At 43.1% G+C, this 19,232-nt stretch overlaps 1 protein-coding gene across 1 annotated transcript in view; it reads left to right on the top strand.

The window, feature by feature from the left end:
* Positions 1-19,232, top strand: part of RNF25 (ring finger protein 25) — an 88,867-nt gene that overhangs the window by 69,131 nt on the left and 504 nt on the right. The window contains exons 8-9 of the mRNA XM_075285049.1: positions 9,913-9,999; positions 19,070-19,204. Of these exons, the coding sequence (XP_075141150.1) occupies positions 9,913-9,999; positions 19,070-19,204 (222 nt within the window). The remainder of the gene's footprint in view (positions 1-9,912; positions 10,000-19,069; positions 19,205-19,232) is intronic.

The raw sequence follows: 19,232 nt of genomic DNA, 5'->3' as shown, positions 1-19,232 counted from the left end.
TTATAGAGCAGATTGTATATAGTGTCCTATCTACAGGTTATAGAGGGGCAGATTGTATATAGTGTCCTATCTACAGGTTATACAGGAGCAGATTGTATATAGTGTCCTATCTACAGATTATAGAGCAGATTGTATATAGTGTCCTATCTACAGGTTATAGAGCAGATTGTATATAGTGTCCTATCTACAGGTTATACAGGAGCAGATTGTATATAGTGTCCTATCTACAGGTTATAGAGCAGATTGTATATAGTGTCCTATCTACAGATTATAGAGCAGATTGTATATAGTGTCCTATCTACAGGTTATACAGGAGCAGATTGTATATAGTGTCCTATCTACAGGTTATAGAGCAGATTGTATATAGTGTCCTATCTACAGGTTATAGAGGAGCAGATTGTATATAGTGTCCTATCTACAGGTTATAGAGCAGATTGTATATAGTGTCCTATCTACAGATTATAGAGCAGATTGTATATAGTGTCCTATCTACAGGTTATAGAGGGGCAGATTGTATATAGTGTCCTATCTACAGGTTATACAGGAGCAGATTGTATATAGTGTCCTATCTACAGATTATAGAGCAGATTGTATATAGTGTCCTATCTACAGGTTATACAGGAGCAGATTGTATATAGTGTCCTATCTACAGGTTATAGAGGAGCAGATTGTATATAGTGTCCTATCTACAGGTTATAGAGCAGATTGTATATAGTGTCCTATCTACAGGTTATAGAGGAGCAGATTGTATATAGTGTCCTATCTACAGGTTATAGAGGAGCAGATTGTATATAGTGTCCTATCTACAGGTTATAGAGCAGATTGTATATAGTGTCCTATCTACAGGTTATAGAGGAGCGGATTGTATATAGTGTCCTATCTACAGGTTATAGAGCAGATTGTATATAGTGTCCTATCTACAGGTTATAGAGCAGCAGATTGTATATAGTGTCCTATCTACAGGTTATAGAGGAGCAGATTGTATATAGTGTCCTATCTACAGGTTATAGAGCAGATTGTATATAGTGTCCTATCTACAGGTTATAGAGCAGATTGTATATAGTGTCCTATCTACAGATTATAGAGGAGCAGATTGTATATAGTGTCCTATCTACAGGTTATAGAGGAGCAGATTGTATATAGTGTCCTATCTACAGGTTATAGAGCAGATTGTATATAGTGTCCTATCTACAGGTTATAGAGGAGCAGATTGTATATAGTGTCCTATCTACAGGTTATAGAGCAGATTGTATATAGTGTCCTATCTACAGGTTATAGAGGAGCAGATTGTATATAGTGTCCTATCTACAGGTTATAGAGCAGATTGTATATAGTGTCCTATCTACAGGTTATAGAGCAGATTGTATATAGTGTCCTATCTACAGATTATAGAGGAGCAGATTGTATATAGTGTCCTATCTACAGGTTATAGAGGAGCAGATTGTATATAGTGTCCTATCTACAGGTTATAGAGCAGATTGTATATAGTGTCCTATCTACAGGTTATAGAGGAGCAGATTGTATATAGTGTCCTATCTACAGGTTATAGAGCAGATTGTATATAGTGTCCTATCTACAGGTTATAGAGCAGATTGTATATAGTGTCCTATCTACAGGTTATAGAGGAGTAGATTGTATATAGTGTTCTATCTACAGGTTATAGAGGAGCAGATTGTATATAGTGTCCTATCTACAGGTTATAGAGGAGATTGTATATAGTGTCCTATCTACAGGTTATAGAGCAGATTGTATATAGTGTCCTATCTACAGGTTATAGAGCAGATTGTATATAGTGTCCTATCTACAGGTTATAGAGGAGCAGATTGTATATAGTGTCCTATCTACAGGTTATAGAGGAGCAGATTGTATATAGTGTCCTATCTACAGGTTATAGGGGAGCAGATTGTATATAGTGTCCTATCTACAGGTTATAGAGCAGATTGTATATAGTGTCCTATCTACAGGTTATAGAGCAGATTGTATATAGTGTCCTATCTACAGATTATAGAGGAGCAGATTGTATATAGTGTCCTATCTACAGGTTATAGAGCAGATTGTATATAGTGTCCTATCTACAGGTTATAGAGCAGATTGTATATAGTGTCCTATCTACAGGATATAGAGGAGCAGATTGTATATAGTGTCCTATCTACAGGTTATACAGCAGATTGTATATAGTGTCCTATCTACAGGTTATAGAGGAGCAGATTGTATATAGTGTCCTATCTACAGGTTTCAGAGCAGATTGTATATAGTGTCCTATCTACAGGTTATAGAGGAGCAGATTGTATATAGTGTCCTATCTACAGGTTATACAGGAGCAGATTGTATATAGTGTCCTATCTACAAGTTATAGAGGAGCAGATTGTATATAGTGTCCTATCTACAGGTTATAGAGCAGATTGTATATAGTGTCTTATCTACAGGTTATAGAGGAGCAGATTGTATATAGTGTCCTATCTACAGGTTATAGAGCAGATTGTATATAGTGTCCTATCTACAGGTTATAGAGGAGCAGATTGTATATAGTGTCCTATCTACAGGTTATAGAGGAGCAGATTGTATATAGTGTCCTATCTACAGGTTATAGAGGAGCAGATTGTATATAGTGTCCTATCTACAGGTTATAGAGCAGATTGTATATAGTGTCCTATCTACAGGTTATAGAGGAGCAGATTGTATATAGTGTCCTATCTACAGGTTATAGAGGAGCAGATTGTATATAGTGTCCTATCTACAGGTTATAGAGGAGCAGATTGTATATAGTGTCCTATCTACAGGTTATATAGAGCAGATTGTATATAGTGTCCTATCTACAGGGTATAGGGGAGCAGATTGTATATAGTGTCCTATCTACAGGTTATAGAGGAGCAGATTGTATATCGTGTCCTATCTACAGGTTATACAGGAGCAGATTGTATATAGTGTCCTATCTACAGGTTATAGAGCAGATTGTATATAGTGTCCTATCTATAGGTTATGGAGGAGCAGATTGTATATAGTGTCCTATCTACAGGTTATAGAGGAGCAGATTGTATATCGTGTCCTATCTACAGGTTATACAGGAGCAGATTGTATATAGTGTCCTATCTACAGGTTATAGAGCAGATTGTATATAGTGTCCTATCTACAGGATATAGAGCAGATTGTATATAGTGTCCTATCTACAGGTTATAGAGCAGATTGTATATAGTGTCCTATCTACAGGTTATAGAGCAGATTGTATATAGTGTCCTATCTACAGGTTATAGAGCAGATTGTATATAGTGTCCTATCTATAGGTTATAGAGGAGCAGATTGTATATAGTGTCCTATCTACAGGTTATACAGGAGAAGATTGTATATAGTGTCCTATCTACAGGTTATAGAGGAGCAGATTGTATATAGTGTCCTATCTACAGGATATAGAGCAGATTGTATATAGTGTCCTATCTACAGGTTATAGAGCAGATTGTATATAGTGTCCTATCTATAGGTTATAGAGGAGCAGATTGTATATAGTGTCCTATCTACAGGTTATAGAGGAGCAGATTGTATATAGTGTCCTATCTACAGGTTATAGAGCAGATTGTATATAGTGTCCTATCTACAGGTTATAGAGGAGCAGATTGTATATAGTGTCCTATCAACAGGTTATAGAGGGCAGATTGTATATAGTGTCCTATCTACAGGTTATAGAGCAGATTGTATATAGTGTCCTATCTACAGGTTATAGAGGAGCAGATTGTATATAGTGTCCTATCTACAGGTATAGAGCAGATTGTATATAGTGTCCTATCTACAGGTTATACAGGAGCAGATTGTATATAGTGTCCTATCTACAGGTTATAGAGCAGATTGTATATAGTGTCCTATCTACAGGTTATAGAGGAGCAGATTGTATATAGTGTCCTATCTACAGGTTATATAGGAGCAGATTGTATATAGTGTCCTATCTACAGGTTATAGAGCAGATTGTATATAGTGTCCTATCTACAGGTTATACAGGAGCAGATTGTATATAGTGTCCTATCTACAGGTTATAGAGCAGATTGTATATAGTGTCCTATCTACAGGTTATAGAGGAGCAGATTGTATATCGTGTCCTATCTACAGGTTATAGAGCAGATTGTATATAGTGTCCTATCTATAGGTTATGGAGGAGCAGATTGTATATAGTGTCCTATCTACAGGTTATAGAGGAGCAGATTGTATATAGTGTCCTATCTACAGGTTATAGAGCAGATTGTATATAGTGTCCTATCTACAGGTTATAGAGCAGATTGTATATAGTGTCCTATCTACAGGTTATAGAGGAGCAGATTGTATATAGTGTCCTATCTACAGGTTATACAGGAGCAGATTGTATATAGTGTCCTATCTACAGGTTATAGAGGAGCAGATTGTATATAGTGTCCTATCTACAGGTTATATAGGAGCAGATTGTATATAGTGTCCTATCTACAGGTTATATAGGAGCAGATTGTATATAGTGTCCTATCTACAGGTTATAGAGCAGATTGTATATAGTGTCCTATCTACAGGTTATAGAGGAGCAGATTGTATATAGTGTCCTATCTACAGGTTATAGAGGAGCAGATTGTATATAGTGTCCTATCTACAGGTTATAGAGCAGATTGTATATAGTGTCCTATCTACAGGATATAGAGGAGCAGATTGTATATAGTGTCCTATCTACAGGTTATAGAGGAGCAGATTGTATATAGTGTCCTATCTACAGGTTATAGAGGAGCAGATTGTATATAGTGTCCTATCTACAGGTTATAGAGGGGCAGATTGTATATAGTGTCCTATCTACAGGTTATAGAGGAGCAGATTGTATATAGTGTCCTATCTACAGGATATAGAGGAGCAGATTGTATATAGTGTCCTATCTACAGGTTATAGAGGAGCAGATTGTATATAGTGTCCTATCTACAGGTTATAGAGGAGCAGATTGTATATAGTGTCCTATCTACAGGTTATAGAGGAGCAGATTGTATATAGTGTCCTATCTACAGGTTATAGAGGAGCAGATTGTATATAGTGTCCTATCTACAGGTTATAGAGGAGCAGATTGTATATAGTGTCCTATCTACAGGTTATAGAGGGGCAGATTGTATATAGTGTCCTATCTACAGGTTATAGAGGAGCAGATTGTATATAGTGTCCTATCTACAGGGTATAGAGGAGCAGATTGTATATAGTGTCCTATCTACAGGTTATAGAGCAGATTGTATATAGTGTCCTATCTACAGGTTATAGAGCAGTTTGTATATAGTGTCCTATCTACAGGTTATAGAGCAGATTGTATATAGTGTCCTATCTACAGGTTGTAGAGCAGATTGTATATAGTGTCCTATCTACAGATTATAGAGCAGATTGTATATAGTGTCCTATCTACAGGTTATAGAGGGGCAGATTGTATATAGTGTCCTATCTACAGGTTATACAGGAGCAGATTGTATATAGTGTCCTATCTACAGATTATAGAGCAGATTGTATATAGTGTCCTATCTACAGGTTATAGAGCAGATTGTATATAGTGTCCTATCTACAGGTTATACAGGAGCAGATTGTATATAGTGTCCTATCTACAGGTTATAGAGCAGATTGTATATAGTGTCCTATCTACAGATTATAGAGCAGATTGTATATAGTGTCCTATCTACAGGTTATACAGGAGCAGATTGTATATAGTGTCCTATCTACAGGTTATAGAGCAGATTGTATATAGTGTCCTATCTACAGGTTATAGAGGAGCAGATTGTATATAGTGTCCTATCTACAGGTTATAGAGCAGATTGTATATAGTGTCCTATCTACAGATTATAGAGCAGATTGTATATAGTGTCCTATCTACAGGTTATAGAGGGGCAGATTGTATATAGTGTCCTATCTACAGGTTATACAGGAGCAGATTGTATATAGTGTCCTATCTACAGATTATAGAGCAGATTGTATATAGTGTCCTATCTACAGGTTATACAGGAGCAGATTGTATATAGTGTCCTATCTACAGGTTATAGAGGAGCAGATTGTATATAGTGTCCTATCTACAGGTTATAGAGGAGCAGATTGTATATAGTGTCCTATCTACAGGTTATAGAGCAGATTGTATATAGTGTCCTATCTACAGGTTATAGAGGAGCAGATTGTATATAGTGTCCTATCTACAGGTTATAGAGCAGTTTGTATATAGTGTCCTATCTACAGATATAGAGCAGTTTGTATATAGTGTCCTATCTACAGGTTATAGAGCAGATTGTATATAGTGTCCTATCTATAGGTTATGGAGGAGCAGATTGTATATAGTGTCCTATCTACAGGTTATAGAGGAGCAGATTGTATATAGTGTCCTATCTACAGGTTATAGAGCAGATTGTATATAGTGTCCTATCTACAGGTTATAGAGGAGCAGATTGTATATAGTGTCCTATCTACAGGTTATAGAGGAGCAGATTGTATATAGTGTCCTATCTACAGGTTATAGAGCAGATTGTATATAGTGTCCTATCTACAGGTTATAGAGGAGCAGATTGTATATAGTGTCCTATCTACAAGTTATAGAGGAGCAGATTGTATATAGTGTCCTATCTACAGGTTATAGAGGGGCAGATTGTATATAGTGTCCTATCTACAGGATATAGAGGAGCAGATTGTACATAGTGTCCTATCTACAGGTTATACAGCAGATTGTATATAGTGTCCTATCTACAGGTTATACAGCAGATTGTATATAGTGTCCTATCTACAGGTTATAGAGGAGCAGATTGTATATAGTGTCCTATCTACAGGTTATAGAGGAGCAGATTGTATATAGTGTCCTATCTACAGGTTATAGAGCAGATTGTATATAGTGTCCTATCTACAGGTTATAGAGGAGCAGATTGTATATAGTGTCCTATCTACAGGTTATAGAGGAGCAGATTGTATATAGTGTCCTATCTACAGGTTATAGAGGAGCAGATTGTATATAGTGTCCTATCTACAGGTTATAGAGGAGCAGATTGTATATAGTGTCCTATCTACAGGTTATAGAGGGGCAGATTGTATATAGTGTCCTATCTACAGGTTATAGAGGAGCAGATTGTATATAGTGTCCTATCTACAGGGTATAGAGGAGCAGATTGTATATAGTGTCCTATCTACAGGTTATAGAGGAGCAGATTGTATATAGTGTCCTATCTACAGGTTATAGAGGAGCAGATTGTATATAGTGTCCTATCTACAGGTTATAGAGCAGTTTGTATATAGTGTCCTATCTACAGGTTATAGAGCAGATTGTATATAGTGTCCTATCTACAGGTTATAGAGCAGATTGTATATAGTGTCCTATCTACAGGTTATAGAGCAGTTTGTATATAGTGTCCTATCTACAGGTTATAGAGGAGCAGATTGTATATAATGTCCTATCTACAGGTTATAGAGGGGCAGATTGTATATAGTGTCCTATCTACAGATATAGAGCAGATTGTATATAGTGTCCTATCTACAGGTTATAGAGGAGCAGATTGTATATAGTGTCCTATCTACAGATATAGAGCAGATTGTATATAGTGTCCTATCTACAGGTTATAGAGGGGCAGATTGTATATAGTGTCCTATCTACAGGTTATAGAGGGGCAGATTGTATATAGTGTCCTATCTACAGGTTATAGAGCAGTTTGTATATAGTGTCCTATCTACAGGTTATAGAGCAGATTGTATATAGTGTCCTATCTACAGGTTATAGAGCAGATTGTATATAGTGTCCTATCTACAGGTTATAGAGCAGTTTGTATATAGTGTCCTATCTACAGGTTATAGAGGAGCAGATTGTATATAATGTCCTATCTACAGGTTATAGAGGGGCAGATTGTATATAGTGTCCTATCTACAGATATAGAGCAGATTGTATATAGTGTCCTATCTACAGGTTATAGAGGAGCAGATTGTATATAGTGTCCTATCTACAGATATAGAGCAGATTGTATATAGTGTCCTATCTACAGGTTATAGAGGGGCAGATTGTATATAGTGTCCTATCTACAGGTTATAGAGGGGCAGATTGTATATAGTGTCCTATCTACAGGTTATAGAGCAGTTTGTATATAGTGTCCTATCTACAGGTTATAGAGCAGATTGTATATAGTGTCCTATCTACAGGTTATAGAGCAGATTGTATATAGTGTCCTATCTACAGGTTATAGAGCAGTTTGTATATAGTGTCCTATCTACAGGTTATAGAGGAGCAGATTGTATATAATGTCCTATCTACAGGTTATAGAGGGGCAGATTGTATATAGTGTCCTATCTACAGATATAGAGCAGATTGTATATAGTGTCCTATCTACAGGTTATAGAGGAGCAGATTGTATATAGTGTCCTATCTACAGATATAGAGCAGATTGTATATAGTGTCCTATCTACAGGTTATAGAGGGGCAGATTGTATATAGTGTCCTATCTACAGGTTATAGAGGGGCAGATTGTATATAGTGTCCTATCTACAGATATAGAGCAGATTGTATATAGTGTCCTATCTACAGGTTATAGAGGGGCAGATTGTATATAGTGTCCTATCTACAGGTTATAGAGGGGCAGATTGTATATAGTGTCCTATCTACAGATATAGAGCAGATTGTATATAGTGTCCTATCTACAGGTTATAGAGGGGCAGATTGTATATAGTGTCCTATCTACAGGTTATAGAGGGGCAGATTGTATATAGTGTCCTATCTACAGGTTATAGAGGAGCAGATTGTATATAGTGTCCTATCTACAGGGTATAGAGGAGCAGATTGTATATAGTGTCCTATCTACAGGTTATAGAGCAGATTGTATATAGTGTCCTATCTACAGGTTATAGAGGGGCAGATTGTATATAGTGTCCTATCTACAGGTTATAGAGGAGCAGATTGTATATAGTGTCCTATCTATAGGTTATAGAGCAGATTGTATATAGTGTCCTATCTACAGGTTATAGAGGAGCAGATTGTATATAGTGTCCTATCTACAGGGTATAGAGGAGCAGATTGTATATAGTGTCCTATCTACAGGTTATAGAGCAGATTGTATATAGTGTCCTATCTACAGGTTATAGAGGGGCAGATTGTATATAGTGTCCTATCTACAGGTTATAGAGGAGCAGATTGTATATAGTGTCCTATCTACAGGTTATAGAGGAGCAGATTGTATATAGTGTCCTATCTACAGGTTATAGGGGAGCAGATTGTATATAGTGTCCTATCTACAGGTTATAGAGGAGCGGATTGTATATAGTGTCCTATCTACAGGTTATAGAGGAGCAGATTGTATATAGTGTCCTATCTACAGGTTATAGAGCAGATTGTATATAGTGTCCTATCTACAGGTTATAGAGCAGTTTGTATATAGTGTCCTATCTACAGGTTATAGAGCAGATTGTATATAGTGTCCTATCTACAGGTTATAGAGCAGATTGTATATAGTGTCCTATCTACAGGTTATAGAGCAGATTGTATATAGTGTCCTATCTACAGGTTATAGAGGAGCAGATTGTATATAGTGTCCTATCTACAGGTTATAGAGGAGCAGATTGTATATAGTGTCCTATCTACAGGTTATAGAGCAGATTGTATATAGTGTCCTATCTACAGGTTATAGAGCAGATTGTATATAGTGTCCTATCTACAGGTTATAGAGGAGCAGATTGTATATAGTGTCCTATCTACAGGTATAGAGCAGATTGTATATAGTGTCCTATCTACAGGTTATAGAGGAGATTGTATATAGTGTCCTATCTACAGGTTATGGAGCAGTTTGTATATAGGAAGTTCCTGCTCTATAATTTTCTGTTAATAGATTGGATGTTTTTTATGTAATGACAGATTTGCATTGAGTCCGCTTCTCACTCATTTGATTCTGTTTGACGTGTGCTATTTACTGTGTCATTTCTTGATTTTTTTTGTAGGAACCAGTTGTCTGTCCTGTATGTCGTGAAGATTTGATCTTTGACTTTAACAAGCTTCAGGCAGCCACTCCTCCACGGCAGCCAGAGGTAGGAATCCCCCTTTATCACCTGTGTCCTTCCTAACAGTGAGTGGTAAGATCCTTAATTTTTTTGGTCTTCTTAGATTCCAAATTGAAAAATATCAGTGGTAGCGCAAACTCAGGTCTTATTGTGTTGCTAGCAGCAAATGGGTCCTCCGACCCTAATATCAGTCGTGTAAAGATTCTGCTGCAGACACATAGCTTGTGTTCAAAGCAAAAAATTCATTTATTTGTGAACCTAGATTACAACAATTAATGTGCGTTTCCATATTAAAGGAGAAGTAGATCATTAAGGACGTCTCGGTCACCAGACCTTCCTCATGTATGATCTCTAAAGTCATAGAAATAAATGACCATAATGGAGCCGATCAAACACAAGAATTATACAATATGACGACATGGTAGAAAACAGATTATCTACACCCAAAATAGACAAATACTGGGATAGGAACAAGCCATAGAAAAGAAAAGATGAGGCGAATAGAAAATAAGAGCTAAGGAAGGAAATAAAGGTCACAAATATAGTGAGGAACAAAATGTATACAGCTAGCGGTCACTGATAGAGAATGTATGGAAGAGAAAGCATGGCTATATAAGACTGACCGAAAAGGAGAGCAGGTAAGCTGAGACATTGGAGAAAAGATTCCAGAGACAAATGTGAGAAGATATAAAGAAATGAGATTCCTCATAATAAGAAGACGACGACAAGTCGGCTAAAACCATCATGTAGAGACAGTAGTCTAATGATCCCTGTATCCCAGAAATACAGCAGAGATAGATTACAGGGATCATTAGTCTATTGTCTCTACATGATGGGTTTTAGCCGACTTGTCCTCCTCTCTATCTCCTCATAGATTGTAAGCTCTTGTGAGCGGGGTCCTCACTCCTCTTGTGTCCTCCTCTCTATCTCCCCATAGATTGTAAGCTCTTGTGAGCGGGGTCCTCACTCCTCCTGTGTCCTCTCTGTCTCCCCATAGATTGTAAGCTCTTGTGAGCGGGGTCCTCACTCCTCTTGTGTCCTCCTCTCTATCTCCTCATAGATTGTAAGCTATTGTGAGCGGGGTCCTCACTCCTCTTGTGTCCTCCTCTCTATCTCCCCATAGATTGTAAGCTCTTGTGAGCGGGGTCCTCACTCCTCCTGTGTCCTCTCTGTCTCCTCATAGATTGTAAGCTCTTGTGAGTGGGGTCCTCACTCCTCTTGTGTCCTCCTCTCTATCTCCCCATAGATTGTAAGCTCTTGTGAGCGGGGTCCTCACTCCTCTTGTGTCCTCCTCTCTATCTCCTCATAGATTGTAAGCTCTTGTGAGCGGGGTCCTCACTCCTCCTGTGTCCTCCTCTCTATCTCCTCATAGATTGTAAGCTCTTGTGAGCGGGGTCCTCACTCCTCTTGTGTCCTCCTCTCTATCTCCCCATAGATTGTAAGCTCTTGTGAGCGGGGTCCTCACTCCTCCTGTGTCCTCTCTGTCTCCCCATAGATTGTAAGCTCTTGTGAGCGGGGTCCTCACTCCTCTTGTGTCCTCCTCTCTATCTCCTCATAGATTGTAAGCTCTTGTGAGCGGGGTCCTCACTCCTCTTGTGTCCTCCTCTCTATCTCCCCATAGATTGTAAGCTCTTGTGAGCGGGGTCCTCACTCCTCCTGTGTCCTCTCTATCTCCTCATAGATTGTAAGCTCTTGTGAGTGGGGTCCTCACTCCTCTTGTGTCCTCCTCTCTATCTCCCCATAGATTGTAAGCTCTTGTGAGCGGGGTCCTCACTCCTCTTGTGTCCTCCTCTCTATCTCCTCATAGATTGTAAGCTCTTGTGAGCGGGGTCCTCACTCCTCTTGTGTCCTCTCTATCTCCCCATAGATTGTAAGCTCTTGTGAGCGGGGTCCTCACTCCTCTTGTGTCCTCCTCTCTATCTCCTCATAGATTGTAAGTTCTTGTGAGCGGGGTCCTCACTCCTCCTGTGTCCTCTCTATCTCCCCATAGATTGTAAGCTCTTGTGAGCGGGGTCCTCACTCCTCTTGTGTCCTCCTCTCTATCTCCTCATAGATTGTAAGTTCTTGTGAGCGGGGTCCTCACTGCTCTTGTGTCCTCTCTATCTCCCCATAGATTGTAAGCTCTTGTGAGCGGGGTCCTCACTCCTCTTGTGTCCTCCTCTCTATCTCCTCATAGATTGTAAGTTCTTGTGAGCGGGGTCCTCACTGCTCTTGTGTCCTCTCTATCTCCTCATAGATTGTAAGTTCTTGTGAGCGGGGTCCTCACTCCTCTTGTGTCCTCTCTGTCTCCTCATAGATTGTAAGCTCTTGTGAGCGGGGTCCTCACTCCTCCTGTGTCCTCTCTATCTCCTCATAGATTGTAAGCTCTTGTGAGCGGGGTCCTCACTCCTCCTGTGTCCTCCTCTCTATCTCCCCATAGATTGTAAGTTCTTGTGAGCGGGGTCCTCACTCCTCTTGTGTCCTCTCTATCTCCCCATAGATTGTAAGCTCTTGTGAGCGGGGTCCTCACTCCTCTTGTGTCCTCTCTATCTCCTCATAGATTGTAAGTTCTTGTGAGCGGGGTCCTCACTCCTCTTGTGTCTTCTCTGTCTCCTCATAGATTGTAAGCTCTTGTGAGCGGGGTCCTCACTCCTCTTGTGTCCTCTCTATCTCCTCATAGATTGTAAGTTCTTGTGAGCGGGGTCCTCACTCCTCCTGTGTCCTCTCTATCTCCCCATAGATTGTAAGCTCTTGTGAGCGGGGTCCTCACTCCTCTTGTGTCCTCTCTATCTCCCCATAGATTGTAAGCTCTTGTGAGCGGGGTCCTCACTCCTCTTGTGTCCTCCTCTCTATCTCCTCATAGATTGTAAGCTCTTGTGAGCGGGGTCCTCACTCCTCCTGTGTCCTCTCTATCTCCCCATAGATTGTAAGCTCTTGTGAGCGGGGTCCTCACTCCTCTTGTGTCCTCTCTGTCTCCTCATAGATTGTAAGCTCTTGTGAGCGGGGTCCTCACTCCTCTTGTATCCTCTCTATCTCCTCATAGATTGTAAGCTCTTGTGAGCGGGGTCCTCACTCCTCCTGTGTCCTCCTCTCTATCTCCCCATAGATTGTAAGCTCTTGTGAGCGGGGTCCTCACTCCTCCTGTGTCCTCTCTATCTCCCCATAGATTGTAAGCTCTTGTGAGCGGGGTCCTCACTCCTCTTGTGTCCTCTCTGTCTCCTCATAGATTGTAAGCTCTTGTGAGCGGGGTCCTCACTCCTCTTGTGTCCTCCTCTCTATCTCCCCATAGATTGTAAGCTCTTGTGAGCGGGGTCCTCACTCCTCTTGTGTCCTCCTCTCTATCTCCCCATAGATTGTAGGCTCTTGTGAGCGGGGTCCTCACTCCTCTTGTGTCCTCCTCTCTATCTCCTCATAGATTGTAAGCTCTTGTGAGCGGGGTCCTCACTCCTCCTGTGTCCTCTCTATCTCCCCATAGATTGTAAGCTCTTGTGAGCGGGGTCCTCACTCCTCCTGTGTCCTCTCTATCTCCCCATAGATTGTAAGCTCTTGTGAGCGGGGTCCTCACTCCTCTTGTGTCCTCTCTGTCTCCTCATAGATTGTAAGCTCTTGTGAGCGGGGTCCTCACTCCTCCTGTGTCCTCTCTATCTCCCCATAGATTGTAAGCTCTTGTGAGCGGGGTCCTCACTCCTCTTGTGTCCTCTCTGTCTCCCCATAGATTGTAAGCTCTTGTGAGCGGGGTCCTCACTCCTCTTGTGTCCTCTCTATCTCCCCATAGATTGTAAGCTCTTGTGAGCGGGGTCCTCACTCCTCTTGTGTCCTCTATATCTCCTCATAGATTGTAAGCTCTTGTGAGCGGGGTCCTCACTCCTCTTGTGTCCTCCTCTCTATCTCCTCATAGATTGTAAGCTCTTGTGAGCGGGGTCCTCACTCCTCCTGTGTCCTCTATATCTCCTCATAGATTGTAAGCTCTTGTGAGCGGGGTCCTCACTCCTCCTGTGTCCTCTCTATCTCCCCATAGATTGTAAGCTCTTGTGAGCGGGGTCCTCACTCCTCTTGTGTCCTCTCTGTCTCCTCATAGATTGTAAGCTCTTGTGAGCGGGGTCCTCACTCCTCTTGTGTCCTCCTCTCTATCTCCCCATAGATTGTAAGCTCTTGTGAGCGGGGTCCTCACTCCTCTTGTGTCCTCCTCTCTATCTCCCCATAGATTGTAAGCTCTTGTGAGCGGGGTCCTCACTCCTCCTGTGTCCTCTCTGTCTCCCCATAGATTGTAAGCTCTTGTGAGCGGGGTCCTCACTCCTCCTGTGTCCTCTCTATCTCCTCATAGATTGTAAGCTCTTGTGAGCGGGGTCCTCACTCCTCCTGTGTCCTCCTCTCTATCTCCCCATAGATTGTAAGCTCTTGTGAGCGGGGTCCTCACTCCTCTTGTGTCCTCTCTGTCTCCTCATAGATTGTAAGCTCTTGTGAGCGGGGTCCTCACTCCTCCTGTGTCCTCTCTATCTCCCCATAGATTGTAAGCTCTTGTGAGCGGGGTCCTCACTCCTCTTGTGTCCTACTCTATATCTCCCCATAGATTGTAAGCTCTTGTGAGCGGGGTCCTCACTCCTCTTGTGTCCTCTCTGTCTCCTCATAGATTGTAAGCTCTTGTGAGCGGGGTCCTCACTCCTCTTGTGTCCTCCTCTCTATCTCCCCATAGATTGTAAGCTCTTGTGAGCGGGGTCCTCACTCCTCTTGTGTCCTACTCTATATCTCCCCATAGATTGTAAGCTCTTGTGAGCGGGGTCCTCACTCCTCTTGTATCCTCTCTGTCTCCTCATAGATTGTAAGCTCTTGTGAGCGGGGTCCTCACTCCTCTTGTGTCCTCTCTATCTCCCCATAGATTGTAAGCTCTTGTGAGCGGGGTCCTCACTCCTCCTGTGTCCTCTCTGTCTCCCCATAGATTGTAAGCTCTTGTGAGCGGGGTCCTCACTCCTCCTGTGTCCTCTCTATCTCCTCATAGATTGTAAGCTCTTGTGAGCGGGGTCCTCACTCCTCCTGTGTCCTCTCTGTCTCCTCATAGATTGTAAGCTCTTGTGAGCGGGGTCCTCACTCCTCTTGTGTCCTCTCTATCTCCCCATAGATTGTAAGCTCTTGTGAGCGGGGTCCTCACTCCTCTTGTGTCCTCTCTGTCTCCTCATAGATTGTAAGCTCTTGTGAGCGGGGTCCTCACTCCTCTTGTGTCCTCCTCTCTATCTCCTCATAGATTGTAAGCTCTTGTGAGCGGGGTCCTCACTCCTCCTGTGTCCTCTATATCTCCTCATAGATTGTAAGCTCTTGTGAGCGGGGTCCTCACTCCTCCTGTGTCCTCTCTATCTCCCCATAGATTGTAAGCTCTTGTGAGCGGGGTCCTCACTCCTCTTGTGTCCTCCTCTCTATCTCCTCAGAGATTGTAAGCTCTTGTGAGCGGGGTCCTCACTCCTCCTGTGTCCTCTCTATCTCCCCATAGATTGTAAGCTCTTGTGAGCGGGGTCCTCACTCCTCTTGTGTCCTCCTTTCTATCTCCCCATAGATTGTAAGCTCTTGTGAGCGGGGTCCTCACTCCTCTTGTGTCCTCTCTGTCTCCTCATAGATTATAAGCTCTTGTGAGCGGGGTCCTCACTCCTCTTGTGTCCTCTCTATCTCCTCATAGATTGTAAGCTCTTGTGAGCGGGGTCCTCACTCCTCCTGTGTCCTCTCTATCTCCTCATAGATTGTAAGCTCTTGTGAGCGGGGTCCTCACTCCTCTTGTGTCCTCCTCTCTATCTCCCCATAGATTGTAAGCTCTTGTGAGCGGGGTCCTCACTCCTCTTGTGTCCTCCTCTCTATCTCCTCATAGATTGTAAGCTCTTGTGAGCGGGGTCCTCACTCCTCCTGTGTCCTCTCTATCTCCTCATAGATTGTAAGCTCTTGTGAGCGGGGTCCTCACTCCTCTTGTGTCCTCCTCTCTATCTCCCCATAGACTGTAAGCTCTTGTGAGCGGGGTCCTCACTCCTCTTGTGTCCTCCTCTCTATCTCCCCATAGACTGTAAGCTCTTGTGAGCGGGGTCCTCACTCCTCCTGTGTCCTCTCTATCTCCTCATAGATTGTAAGCTCTTGTGAGCGGGGTCCTCACTCCTCTTGTGTCCTCCTCTCTATCTCCCCATAGATTGTAAGCTCTTGTGAGCGGGGTCCTCACTCCTCTTGTGTCCTCTCTATCTCCTCATAGATTGTAAGCTCTTGTGAGCGGGGTCCTCACTCCTCTTGTGTCCTCTCTGTCTCCTCATAGATTGTAAGCTCTTGTGAGCGGGGTCCTCACTCCTCTTGTGTCCTCCTCTCTATCTCCTCATAGATTGTAAGCTCTTGTGAGCGGGGTCCTCACTCCTCCTGTGTCCTCTCTATCTCCTCATAGATTGTAAGCTCTTGTGAGCGGGGTCCTCACTCCTCTTGTGTCCTCTCTATCTCCCCATAGATTGTAAGCTCTTGTGAGCGGGGTCCTCACTCCTCTTGTGTCCTCTCTGTCTCCTCATAGATTGTAAGCTCTTGTGAGCGGGGTCCTCACTCCTCTTGTGTCCTCTCTATCTCCTCATAGATTGTAAGCTCTTGTGAGCGGGGTCCTCACTCCTCCTGTGTCCTCTCTATCTCCCCATAGATTGTAAGCTCTTGTGAGCGGGGTCCTCACTCCTCTTGTGTCCTCTCTATCTCCTCATAGATTGTAAGCTCTTGTGAGCGGGGTCCTCACTCCTCTTGTGTCCTCTCTATCTCCTCATAGATTGTAAGCTCTTGTGAGCGGGGTCCTCACTCCTCTTGTGTCCTCCTCTCTATCTCCCCATAGATTGTAAGCTCTTGTGAGCGGGGTCCTCACTCCTCTTGTGTCCTCCTCTCTGTCTCCTCATAGATTGTAAGCTCTTGTGAGCGGGGTCCTCACTCCTCCTGTGTCCTCTCTATCTCCCCATAGATTGTAAGCTCTTGTGAGCGGGGTCCTCACTCCTCTTGTGTCCTCTCTGTCTCCTCATAGATTGTAAGCTCTTGTGAGCGGGGTCCTCACTCCTCCTGTGTCCTCTCTATCTCCCCATAGATTGTAAGCTCTTGTGAGCGGGGTCCTCACTCCTCTTGTGTCCTCCTCTCTATCTCCTCATAGATTGTAAGCTCTTGTGAGCGGGGTCCTCACTCCTCTTCTGTCCTCCTCTCTATCTCCTCATAGATTGTAAGCTCTTGTGAGCGGGGTCCTCACTCCTCTTCTGTCCTCCTCTCTATCTCCTCATAGATTGTAAGCTCTTGTGAGCGGGGTCCTCACTCCTCCTGTGTCCTCCTCTCTATCTCCTCATAGATTGTAAGCTCTTGTGAGCGGGGTCCTCACTCCTCCTGTGTCCTCTCTATCTCCCCATAGATTGTAAGCTCTTGTGAGCGGGGTCCTCACTCCTCCTGTGTCCTCTCTATCTCCCCATAGATTGTAAGCTCTTGTGAGCGGGGTCCTCACTCCTCCTGTGTCCTCTCTATCTCCCCATAGATTGTAAGCTCTTGTGAGCGGGGTCCTCACTCCTCCTGTGTCCTCTCTATCTCCCCATAGATTGTAAGCTCTTGTGAGCGGGGTCCTCACTCCTCTTGTGTCCTCCTCTCTATCTCCTCATAGATTGTAAGTTCTTGTGAGCGGGGTCCTCACTCCTCTTGTGTCCTCCTCTCTATCTCCCCATAGATTGTAAGCTCTTGTGAGCGGGGTCCTCACTCCTCCTGTGTCCTCTCTATCTCCCCATAGATTGTAAGCTCTTGTGAGCGGGGTCCTCACTCCTCTTGTGTCCTCCTCTCTATCTCCTCATAGATTGTAAGCTCTTGTGAGCGGGGTCCTCACTCCTCCTGTGTCCTCTCTATCTCCCCATAGATTGTAAGCTCTTGTGAGCGGGGTCCTCACTCCTCTTGTGTCCTCTCTATCTCCTCATAGATTGTAGGCTCTTGTGAGCGGGGTCCTCACTCCTCTTGTGTCCTCTCTATCTCCTCATAGATTGTAAGCTCTTGTGAGCGGGGTCCTCACTCCTCTTGTGTCCTCTCTATCTCCTCATAGATTGTAAGCTCTTGTGAGCGGGGTCCTCACTCCTCCTGTGTCCTCCTCTCTATCTCCTCATAGATTGTAAGCTCTTGTGAGCGGGGTCCTCACTCCTCCTGTGTCCTCTCTATCTCCCCATAGATTGTAAGCTCTTGTGAGCGGGGTCCTCACTCCTCCTGTGTCCTCTCTATCTCCCCATAGATTGTAAGCTCTTGTGAGCGGGGTCCTCACTCCTCCTGTGTCCTCTCTATCTCCCCATAGATTGTAAGCTCTTGTGAGCGGGGTCCTCACTCCTCCTGTGTCCTCTCTATCTCCTCATAGATTGTAAGTTCTTGTGAGCGGGGTCCTCACTCCTCTTGTGTCCTCCTCTCTATCTCCCCATAGATTGTAAGCTCTTGTGAGCGGGGTCCTCACTCCTCCTGTGTCCTCTCTATCTCCCCATAGATTGTAAGCTCTTGTGAGCGGGGTCCTCACTCCTCTTGTGTCCTCCTCTCTATCTCCTCATAGATTGTAAGCTCTTGTGAGCGGGGTCCTCACTCCTCTTGTGTCCTCTCTATCTCCTCATAGATTGTAGGCTCTTGTGAGCGGGGTCCTCACTCCTCTTGTGTCCTCTCTATCTCCTCATAGATTGTAGGCTCTTGTGAGCGGGGTCCTCACTCCTCTTGTGTCCTCTCTGTCTCCTCATAGATTGTAAGCTCTTGTGAGCGAGGTCCTCACTCCTCTTGTGTCCTCTCTATCTCCTCATAGATTGTAAGCTCTTGTGAGCGGGGTCCTCACTCCTCCTGTGTCCTCTCTATCTCCTCATAGATTGTAAGCTCTTGTGAGCGGGGTCCTCACTCCTCCTGTGTCCTCTCTATCTCCCCATAGATTGTAAGCTCTTGTGAGCGGGGTCCTCACTCCTCCTGTGTCCTCTCTATCTCCCCATAGATTGTAAGCTCCTGTGAACGAGTCCTCACTCTTATTGTTGGATACATTAATTCTTTGTCACATTGTATTGTCTCATACTGTCTGTTCTTGTAGCGTCTGATTTGTACAGCGCTGTGGCATATGTTGGTGCTATATAAGTAATGTTAGTATTATTTTTAGGAGCTGTATGTTCCAGACTCGCTGATGCTACAGAGAGAGAAAGAATTGCGCCAGGTTTATGACCGTCAATTGGCAAGTGGAGGAATAATTGATCTTGAAGCAGAAAGAAATCGCTTTTTTATCAGCATCCAGGAGGTGAGGAGAAGTTTTAATGTTTTATCTT

This window comes from Leptodactylus fuscus, chromosome 8, assembly GCF_031893055.1.
Source record: "Leptodactylus fuscus isolate aLepFus1 chromosome 8, aLepFus1.hap2, whole genome shotgun sequence".
NCBI lineage: Eukaryota > Metazoa > Chordata > Amphibia > Anura > Leptodactylidae > Leptodactylus > Leptodactylus fuscus.
The sequence above is the reverse complement of the archived record's forward strand: the minus strand, read 5'-3'. Positions and strand labels throughout refer to the sequence as shown.